Source organism: Adiantum capillus-veneris, chromosome 8 (genome assembly GCF_014529385.1).
Source record: "Adiantum capillus-veneris isolate H3 chromosome 8, ASM1452938v2, whole genome shotgun sequence".
Taxonomy (NCBI): Eukaryota; Viridiplantae; Streptophyta; class Polypodiopsida; order Polypodiales; family Pteridaceae; genus Adiantum; species Adiantum capillus-veneris.
In genome coordinates, this window is record NC_140938.1 from 84,601,681 (window position 1) to 84,612,973 (window position 11,293).

At 42.1% G+C, this 11,293-nt stretch overlaps 1 protein-coding gene across 1 annotated transcript; it reads right to left on the reverse strand.

Annotated features, from left to right (window-relative positions):
• Positions 1-409: 409 nt before the first annotated feature.
• LOC147452478 (MND1-interacting protein 1-like) lies at positions 410-3,760 on the reverse strand. Its single transcript, XM_086518157.1, has 3 exons — positions 3,603-3,760; positions 1,301-2,814; positions 410-1,204 (listed from the first exon to the last, which is right to left on the reverse strand). The coding sequence occupies exons 2-3, from the start codon at positions 2,699-2,701 to the stop codon at positions 680-682; spliced, it is 1,926 nt and encodes a 641-aa protein (XP_086374283.1). The 5' UTR covers positions 2,702-2,814; positions 3,603-3,760; the 3' UTR covers positions 410-679.
• Positions 3,761-11,293: the final 7,533 nt, after the last annotated feature.

An 11,293-nucleotide genomic window follows, 5' to 3' on the forward strand; every position in this document is an offset into this window, starting at 1 on the left:
AGGTGTAGCATGACTTAGAAGAGTCCGAATGCATGCCAAAAAAGTGTGGGGTTGACCCTAGCATGGAAGGATTGATTTGAGATGCAAAACATTAGCATGTCACGTCATGTAGTCTGATCTCATACCATGTGGATGCATAAGGGTAGGTTCATACGTTAAATCCCATTCTCATCACCCTACATACCTCTTTTCTGGCCACTCCATGGACGTTCAATTGCCACCTTCATATCCACACTTCTCAAGAAATCAATTCGCGCACCACATGGTTAAAAGGTCATATCATGTAATCTCATCTCATACCATGTGAATGTACAAGGGTAGGGACTTTTACTATCTCTCTCTCCCCCCCCCCCCCCCCCCCCCCCAAACACACACACACACACACACACACAAAATAAGATAATAAATAAATAAATAAAGGGGGGATAGCTTCGCATTATCAAATTACTGGAGCAAACATGCATCTGACAATCAGAATTCTGATGATAATGACACTCCATAGCAATCATGCATAAACCGTCCAGAATTGTGGCGACGATTTTCAGACACAATTTTTTAACTCAAATATGCATATGTGATAAACAATAAGGCAGTTAACTCATATACATTTAGATTAGGATCCATTCAACGACTGTGTGGTCGCAACCTAGCAGCTTCTTACTCGATGGGGATCCTTTCATTACATGGATAAAGCAGTCGAAACTTGAATTCTTCGCTGAATCATTGTCCTGCATGATGGGCAGTCCCTCATTCCTCGCTTTTGATGGAGATCGTTGCAATTGACACACACTATCTGGTGTGCACAAGGAAGAAAGACAACGGAGCTCTCTTCCGACATGCACATGACACACTCACGATCTCGACACATGTCTCTTGAATCCTGCAGCTCGGCAAGCTCCTGCATTAGCTGTGAACTGGTTTCTTTCAAATTTTGTAGCCCATTCGCATCAGCATTTTGTAGAGAAATCCCCCCTGAATTGTACTCTATGTTGCTCACTTCAGCGGCAGCTACTTTCAACTGTTCAAGTTCACTCTCAAGTCTTTGTATATCATCCTTGTGCCTTTGAAAATCTGCATCTGCTTTCTGGCGCCATGTCTCTTCCTTTCTTTTGGCAACCAGCTCCAGCTGTTCCCTTGCCCACTTCTCCGCATCCGCAATTGCAAGAGCATCTTCTTTGGCTTTCTCTTCCTGGCGCCATCTCATCTGCGCACGCCCAAACACACAAACACACAAGCTAATGTCATGACACACAACATTTCCACGACTTCACAAAACTAACTAGAAACAAATCTAACTAGCCTCTGAGTCATGTTGCTGAATCTTGACAGTGGCCAATTGTTCTTGCACTTGGATTATCTGCTGCTTTTGCTTCATAATCTCCTCCAACATCTTTGCTTTCTGCTTCTCCCATGCTTGTATTTTCTTCGACGACTTCTTCTCCCGCTTTGCAACTTCCTGACACTTGGCATTAGACTCAGCCGCACTAAGCTTTGCGGCCTCCATCTCTGCTTTCAACTCTGCATTTTCCGTCTCCAGCTTTCGAACGGAGGCATTTGCTTTATCCACTTGAGCACCAGCTTTTCTAAGTGCACTTTCCATCTCCGTTAACCTCTTCATCGTGTTGTCTTCAAGAGCCTGGGTATCCTTCTTCAAATTCAGAATCTCCTCATGCTCCAGCCTTAACGACTTGAGCTCAGACATGTCTTTGGTGAACTTGCATGCCGCCTGCAGAGCCTTCTGATGTGCCCATGACCTCCTCTCTTGAAGCTGCACCTCCAATTCTCTCACTTGTTGAACTAACCTCAGAAACATCTCATCCTTCCTCGTCACAGCCTTGTCAATGTTGCTGCTACCAATACTCTGTGGTGCGTTGTTGAAGGAAGAAATAAACGAATGTGAATCCTCAGTGTTAGGACTTCCATTGTCTACAACAGAAGCAATGGCAAGAGAAAGCTCCGTGCCAGGAGCATTGAGGCTGATGGCCTCATTGCATTCACAACATGACGCTGAGGTTATTTCACTATGAGAAAAAGAGTTGTTTATTGAATCAGAGGCAGAGGCTTTGCCCACCATTTTGCTACGGTCAAGTTCGACACTTGCAGAGATGTCAGGTTGCGGCTTAATGCCCTGTCTTGGCATAAATGACGAGTGTACAACATTCATTCCAGTGTAGTTTCCATTCACAGGAGCACCAACTGAAGAGACTGTTCCCACTAAGCTGTGACTTGTAGCATGCTTGTTTTCAGGAGAGCAACAAGCATCCAGAGAAAGCGAGGTGTTCAAATGTACATTCCCACTCGAGCTAGCAGTATCACTGCCTGGAGCATTCACATTTGCCTGGACAAAACCTTGTTGCGATAAATTCACAGGATTTGACAAACCAGCACCCACTGACTCATAGAATTGCGATAATGAGTTCGACACATTTTCTGGATTCAATGTCGTATTGATCCGAAAAGGAACTGCCAAACTACCACCCGCTGACTCCTCATATGGTACACCGTTGGAAGCTTTGACAACTTCTACCTGGGCCCTGATAGGAACGTGAGGTCCTGTTGAGAACCCCTTTCCGCCATTGTTAGTGAGCTGTGTCAGCGACATTTGAGAAAACTGTTCTACATTGGGGATCCAAGTAGAATGAGGCACATAGCAGCTGTCTGTGGAAGATACAGATGATGGAGAATAGACATTACTTTCCATTACTGCGAAGATGATTTGGGTAGCTGTATTGTCTCTTCTGGATCTTCAAATTCTTGATCAAATGTGATCGGGTCGACGTCAGGCAAGGAGAATCTGCTAACAGATCCCACTTGCTGCAAGCAAATACAACACTACACTAAGAAGTCTATGCCAAATTTCTTTGGAGGCCAATATTCACAGCAATCCAATCATGCAATAAACCCAAACTTTCACTCAAAAGAAAAAGAAAGCTCAAGCAAATCATTGGCTGCAATAACTGCAACACCTTTACACCTGATATGTGTGGAAACTTGCTTTTTGCATGCAAGTGTGAAACACGAACACAAAAAGAACAATCAGCATAGAGCTGATTGCATTCACCTGAGGAACCCACATTATTGCATCACTAACAGGCCAACAAAATCTGTAGTTGTAAGGGGCAGAAAACGAGTAAACTGACGTGTTTCTTACTTGCCACAAAAATAAATGACAGAAAAGCCCACTTCTTCGCAAATGATTGTCCTGTTAAGTACAACAACTTCCCAAAATAGACCAGCATCTATGCATGACATAAACCTGACCAAGTGTCAATGGAGAACAAATAGCAATTCTATATCCCATCCAAAGATCTTTTTGCTTTCATAGTATTGCTGCTCTAAGAGTTTGTAGCTCCACGCTCCCAGAAGAAAACGCGTATAATCCCAGGGATTCAAGCCACATAATCACACTTTGGGCTTGCCGGTAGGTCTGTGCAGGCTAAAGGCATGATGGAAAGCTTCTCTCTCTCTCTCTCTCTCTCTCTCTCTCTCTCTCTCTCTCGTATATCGATGTTTAAGCATACTCTTCTGCAGAACGATTGATCCTTCTACCTTAAAGCAGATAGAAAGAAATGCGCAGCAGAAACACAAAAAAGTCATGGTACCTTGATGCTGCCAGTAGACTAGGGAGCTCAGCCTGTCGAGCCAACAGTGCAGACGCTAAAGAGACACGCGCGCTTGCATAAACACACAATTTTGCTTAGCCCTTGGAGAGAGATCTCGATGAAGCACAGTAGTGAGATGAAAACAAATCCTCATCTTTAACTATTAACTAACACCATGCCGACAATGATGGTGTGAAATGTATCAATTTTTGGGAGTGTACTCCTAGAGCCTAGGATTAAATTTAGACACAAATGGATTATGATTGAAGGTGCAAAAGAGTGATTATGTGTCATGTTGTATGTTTCAATACTCTAAATGTTATGGAGATGCTAATGATCTTCAAAGACTTGTAAGTTATCTCTGTGCTCTTTGCTTGGCCATAACATTCGGGATAATGTCACAACTAGGACTTGGATTACACACAAATCTTGTAATCAATCATACTAGATTGTGATGAAAGTAAAATTGTAGCATTATAGTGATTGTATGTCATGTGGTATGTTAATATCACTCTAATAATGCTTAGTCTAAGTGTAATTATTACATTTAGATGCTAAAATCGTCATCATGACATTTTGTAAGTTGTTTTTGCTCTCAACTTGGTCATATGCATCTGGGATAATATGTCATCGACTTCCAATGCTTGATCATGAAGTTCTCTGCTAGTAAATGCAAGTATATAGTGCAAGACACTTTAAAGAGATAAAACTGCTAAATGTAAAATAAAGGAGAAGAGAAACACAAATGTACCAATGTGAAGTCGACCATCTCTTTATATGGACACTAAAATTATTTTGTGTAATGGAAATGGCCTATGAACTTTGAGAGTAGCGGAATTGAGAGAATTAGAGAGAACATTTTTGTGAAACTACTTTGAGAGCATAGAGGATGAACTTAATTGGTGGTAGCAACATAAACATAGTACTTAGTTAACTTGGCATGAACAATACTTTTGCAAGAGAGAGAGAGTTTAGAGAACATGACAACAGATGAGGACCGGATTTATGTGGAGCCGGTCCCCCCTCCAATAGGCATTTGTATTATAGATTCTCCCATCAATAGAGACTTGGTACAATACAATCTTTGTGTTCCTTGTGACCTAGGTGATGCAATGAAGATGGAAAGCTTCATTTATCACAAGCATAACATAAACTTTGCAAAAAGCATTAACTATCCCAAGCCTCGGTCCCAAGGCCTCAAACACCTTTGAAGATAGAGAGAGCTAGCGGGGAATGAGGGTAGGAAAGAGGAAGAAGAAACATTCATAGGAGAAAGAAATAGTTCCTCACTTATCATCTCTCTTCTTGCTAGCATACATATTAGCATAGTAATGAAGATAGAGAAGATGGCAAACTTAAGGATTGAAGCATAGCTCTTGGTTGGATTTGCATTCCATAGCCAAGAGTGTTGGTGTAGGCTCTCAACTTCTCTACTAGCTTGGAGAAGGAGAAGGAGCTCTTGCACTTTGCACTTCACACAATGAGAGTGTGTGTGAGTGTGTGTGGGAGAGTATACCCCCCAAGAAACCCCCCTTCTTGCTTTAGTCGACCCCCCCTTGTAGCTCATGCTTAAAGCTCATTGGACCCCTCCAGGCCTAGCCAATCACATGCAGGAGGCATATCAAGCAACAAGGGTAGGCTTGGGACAAGTGTCCCCCTTTCCCCTTTAATAGAGATGTAAAAATAATTAATTAAATTAGCTGATATATCATTGAACGCCTTGGGAGGCCAATCAATAGGCTTTAGGCACACCATGAGGGAAACATGGGTAGAGGCTTGACATGTATCCTTGCTACCTTTTGAGGCTTGGGCTTACCTTGTGTAACATTTAATGGCTTTGAAAGGGCAGTGGTAATGTGTGTGCTAGTCTCCACCCAACCGTGCTATCTTATAGCCTCCCCCTAGCGTACACACTATCCGGCGTGCCGGCGGCCTTGCCTGTAGGACCCATGTCCTTACATTAGCCCCCCCTTGGAGAATCGTTTTCATCCTTGAAAACGAACATAGGAAAACGTTTCTTAAGTGCGAAGACATTCTCCCATGTAGAACCTTCTTCATGTCTATCTAGCCATTTTACCAACACCTGTCGTGATGTCTAGTGCAAAGCTCATGAGAATCCAAAATATTTTTGGGCTCATGAGGGATGCTTGGCGGTTCGATAAGGTCAACTAACACACCTGTGTCAATGAAATTATCATTTTGTCCTAGTTGTTTTCGTAAACGGCTAATATGAAAAACAGGATGAACTCATGAGTGCTCTGGACGAGCTAACTTATAGGCCACTTGACCTATACGTTTGATAATGGTCCACAATAGCGTGGTGAAAATTTAGCAACTTTTCCCGTCTTCAGACTTTCTGATGCTCCAAAACTTTGAGGAAAACCTTGTCTCCTTCTTTGAAAGTAGCAAGACAACGATGCTCATCTGCGTACTTCTTATATTGATCTTGAGCTTGCTTAACATTTTGTCGAGCAACTCGAAGCATTTCAGAATGGTCTTGGAGAAAATCCTTCGCTTGTTGTATCTTCTCCTTAGCCAACCCCACCATAACGGGTGATCTAGGTTGAAATCCATACAAAAGCATAAATGGACTAAACCATGTAGTCACATGCTTTGAACTATTATAAGCAAATTCCAATATAGGTAAGTAGCCTTCCCAATTGGTTTGCTTCTTGCTAACTTACGCTCGTAGCATATCCTCTAGCACTTGATTAACTCTTTCTGTTTGACCATCCGTTTCTGGATGATCAGCCGTACTTAGATTAAGTTTAAATTTCCAACTTTTGGAACACAGCTCTCCAGAAGTGATTATCGAACTTTCAATCTCTGTCACTAATGATACTAGCTGGAAGACCGTAGAGTTTATATATATGCTCTACAAATAGCCGTGCTAATTTCTATGTCTTAACCGTAGTCTTTATGGGAATGAATCGACCCATCTTTGTGAGACGGTCTACAATTACCCAAATGGCATCATGGCCACGATTTGTACTAGGTAGTCCTACTACAAGATCCATAGAGATACTCTCCCACTTACCTTGTGGAATCTCTAAAGGATGTAAAAGGCCACCTACCTTGAGGCACTCTCCCTTATTAACTTGGCATTGTTGGCAATTTAGTACGTACTCTTGAACATCATGATGTAAGCCTGACCAATAAAATTGCCGTTGAACTAAGACATACGTCTTAGGATTACCTGGATGACTAGCACTTGGACTATCGTGACACTTAGATAAGATTTGGCGCCTAGTGTCTAAGTCCTTTGGCACACATATTCTACCTTTGTGGAGTAAGTAGCCATCATCAATGGAAAAATTCTTCCATCGCTTAAGCTCTTCCTGAGTAGGGGTGGAGCTCTGTGTGTTGGAGTTTCTATCTGCGCGTGTAAAGACATGTTAATCTGGCTGTTCACAGACATGTGAGTGTGAGGGATCCCTTTTTAAAACTGCACTCCACACTTTGACATATGATTAATCTTGTGCACACTTGCCACGTAATGACTCTAAAAATCCACTCTTTATTTCCGTGAAAGCAAGTGAATTAATATGAGGCATCCGACTTAGTTCATCCGCTACTACATTATATCGCCCCTTGCGATATCGTAGCTTACAATCATAATCTTGAAGGATTTCGGCCCATCTAGCTTTACGGCCCTTCAAGTCCATTTGAGTAGTAAACCATTTGATACTCTCATGGTCAAAAACTTCTTCAAACTCGGGACCATATAAATAGTGTCGCAATTATGGCATAGAGCTCTCTCTCATAGACATAATAATTTTGTTGAGCTCTATCTAACTTTTTACTTTCAAAGGCTATAGGTCTTCCCTCCTGGAGAAGTACCACACCAATTGCTTTATCACTAGCATCAGTCTCTACCACAAACGGCTTAAGTGGGTCGACGATTGCTAGGATGGGAGCATTGGCTATAGCTACTTTTTTGGGCTTCTTCCCAAGAAAAGGTCTTACCTTTCGCTTTAAGTTGATCCGTCATAGGAACAACAATTTTGGCATAATCACGGATATATTATCGATAAAATCTAGCCATGACTAAAAGTATTTGAAGCTCCTCAACCGTTTTGGGATGTGGCCATCGAAGAATGGAAACGACCTTGTCAATGTCCATTTTGATGCTAGAATAAGAGATCACATGACCGAGGTAACGTATCTCTGTTTTAAAGAAATCGCACTTGCTTTGCTTAGCATACAGCGCGTGAGCTCATACTTGTTCGAACACTAATAGTAAGTGTTCTATGTGTTCATCTTCAGTCTTACTGTAAATGAGAATGTCATCAAGGAAAACCACAACAAATTTTCTAAGATAGGGACGTAAGACACTATCCATGAGTGTCATAAATGTACCTGGAGCATTGGTTAGACCAAAAGGCATAACCAAAAATTTGAAATGCCCGAACCGTGTTCTAAAGGCAGTTTTGGAGATATCTTGTAGTAGGATACACACCTGGTGGTATCCTGAACGAAGATCTATCTTTGTATAGTATCTTGGCCCATGGAGTTGATCAAACAACTCATCCACTCAAAGCAGACGATACTTGTTCTTGATGGTTATCGCATTTAATCCGCGATAATCTACGCACATGCGCATAGTACCATCTTTCTTTTTTACCAATAGAATTGGTGATGCCCAAGGCGAAGTGCTAGGTCTAATGAAACCACGAGCGAGGTAGTCAATCAACTGACTCTCAACCTCCTTGGCTTCTTTAGCACTCATATGATAAGGTGGATTACTCATCGGTTTAGTGCCTGGCAAGACATCTATGCCATGCTGCACATCACTTGTAGGGGGTAAACCCGGTGGTAAATCACTTGAGAACACATCACTATACTCCGTGAGTAAGTGAGTTAGCTTTTGCCGTGCAAAAGGAGAAAGTAAACTAGAGTTATGATGGGATGGAGAATCTTGTAATGTTTGTTTTACAACAGTTGCACGTTGCTCTATAGAATTAAAATTGAGAGCACTTTGCTCGTTAGATTTGTTAACACTTTGTTTATTAGTAGAATTCATTGCACTTTGCATACCATTAGAATTCATTGCACTTTGCATACCATTACTAGAATTCACCGCAATTTGCTCTTGAGAATTCACAAGACTTGAAGACAAGCAGTAACACAAAAAGACTTCATCTATTAAATCTGCTTTCTGCAAAATAGAAAGCTCGGTTGTACATATAAGAGGTGAAGATGGTATATTTTTCTCACCAAGCAAAAGCACATGTTTACCATTGGCCATAAAGGATAAAGAGTTGTGTTCATAACTAGTGTGCAATGTGTTTCCTAAACCATGCAACCACTCTCGTCCTAAAACTACATCAGCACGGTCCATGTTCATAACTTGGAAGTCAACGGTCATTGTATGATCTTGAACAATAAGCTCAACCCCTTGAACTACCGTGTCCCATACTTCTTTATCATTCCCAGACATCTGCTCGACCACATACTTGTGAGAGCAGGGAGTCTGTGTAAGCTTCAATTTTTTGACTAGCTTATAGTTCAAGAAGTTATGAGTTGCACCATCATCCACTAAAATACGAACGCGTTGTCCGTTAATAGTGCCATGTATGCAAATCAAATAATGGGAGCCAAAGGTGGGCTGCCACATTGAAGCAGGCACACAACGTTGTGCTTTTCTTCCATATGAAGAACCTATACATCACAATATTCAATAGATGAATCTAATGTGAGGCGTTGCACTGTGTGCATGGCCTTTTCTTTGCCTTGCAAAAGAGGACAATCTTTCTTGTTATGTTGGTCCAAAAGACATCTAAAACATAAATTGTGTTTCTTTGCACGCTCAAAATCGGCAGTGCTGAGAGACCCACGTGGAGTATCTCGTGAGTGCTTAGGCTTCTTAGCCTCTTGTGGGCGTGAAGAGGTAGATTGTCTCTTATTCCTCTTGGAACGTGTGGGAGATCTACCTCGCCATTGGCTCTTAACCACATTGCTCTTAGCAAAAGTATTCTTAGAGTAGGGAACATTTCCTTTCCTCTCTTGGTCATCATCATATCTTTGGGCATGACTGATGGCTTCTTCCAAAGTTTTTGGATGTTGGGTCTTGACATGAAGATGATAGTCTTTGTCAAGGAATTCATCTAGACCTTCTAGTTTTAATATGATTTCCCGATACTTTGAAAGGTACAGTGTGAGAGAGAGGCTAGACATGCGGCATGCATCCCATGCTAACCAATTCTTATCTTCTTCATTGGAGTCCAAAAACTCTTGGAGAAAGAAGCTTGAAACGGAGCCCAAGATGGAGGACGGGCATCTATTGGAAATATCATCCACCACTTATAGGCCTTGCCTTTAAGAGATAGACTTGTTTCCACAGCCGTCCTTATATTTGAGGTGTGTCTCAATCTATGAATATCACTCCATTTGTGTAAGAACATATTGACTGCATCCTTGTTGCGATCACGCTCTTCCCCGTGAAACTCAGAAATGGTGATATTCTTAAGTAATGCATTGCTACCTTCTGCATCTTTTGCAGCACTTGTCTCTTGGACTCCTTGAGTCATGCGAGCTTGGTTCCCTTGAACTTTGCCACTTGTGGCTCCTTGATTCGTCTGTGAATTCATAAATTTCACAAGTAACTTGGTAAAATTTGCATTAAGTGCAGAGAGGTTGCGTTCAAGTACGCTTTGGCGATTTTCCAAAGTCTTGAAAACAGCCATATCTACAAGGCTATGATCTCCTAGATCATCGTCATCATCAATATTAGTGTCAGCCGCACGCGTGGTACCCTGATTTTGATCTACATGCTCAAAATCAAACGTGTGTGTAGGTGGGATATCCTCACTGGCCACAATAAACACACACTAATGCAAAGAGAGAAGAAACAAAACGTCAACTTGTACCTTGTGAAATTGAAGTCTTTGTGTTTTGTATGCTCCATGATTTGCGTTGCATGCGAACCTTGCCTTGCGGAAATCGTAGTGCTTCGCGTGTCGTTCATCGTAAGAACACCTTTGTTGCCTCTTAACAAAAACTTGTCGTTTTTGTGAAGGCTTCTCTTCACTTTGAAGCTACCTCCTCGAGGAAAAAAGAATTTTTTGGAGGAAAACTTGCCTTCCTCCAAGAAGTGAAAAGGAAGGGTGAAGCTACTTCCTTCAAGTTTGAAGCTTTCCCTTTTCTTCTAGTTTTTTTTTCAAAACAAGTATGCTATCTTTCCTTGTTATACACAACAATGGTCACTAGCTTGTTGGTAAAGTGTTGGCCTCTTACCCTCATGGGGTGGGTTCAACCCTCCTTCATGCAAGGTTTAAGCAGGCCTTTCTACTGTCGCTAACAGAAGCCTTCGGAGCCTTGGTGTTGTCGAGTTTTCCTTGGTCGTACGCTGTGGAGGGTCTAGATGGGGCGGTCATTGTCTATCCACGTGTCGCATAGGAAATTGTGTCCGTCTTCTTTTTGCTGCACAACGGATGTGTCGCTGTCTGCGGAATGTCCCATCTTCTTTTTGCTGCACAACGGAGACGTCGCTATCTGCGGAACGTGGGAGAGAAGCAACGCGTTGCATGCACATGCAACCCGCTTTTCCACTTCTCCAAAAATAGCTTGGATACCACTGAAAGGGTGGTGGTAATGCGTGTGCTAATCTCCACCCAACCGTGCTATCTTAATGCCTCCTCCTAGTGTGCACATTGTCCAGCCTAGTAACTTGTGTGTAGTGGAAAATAGCA

Excerpts from the sequence above, each read along its gene's own strand:
- LOC147452478 (XM_086518157.1), bottom strand. The coding sequence starts at position 2,701 with ATGGAAAGTAATGTCTATTCTCCATCATCTGTATCTTCCACAGACAGC. Across the intron at positions 1,205-1,300 it reads TTCAGCAACATGACTCAGAG|ATGAGATGGCGCCAGGAAGA; the intron begins GCTAGTTAGATT and ends GGGCGTGCGCAG.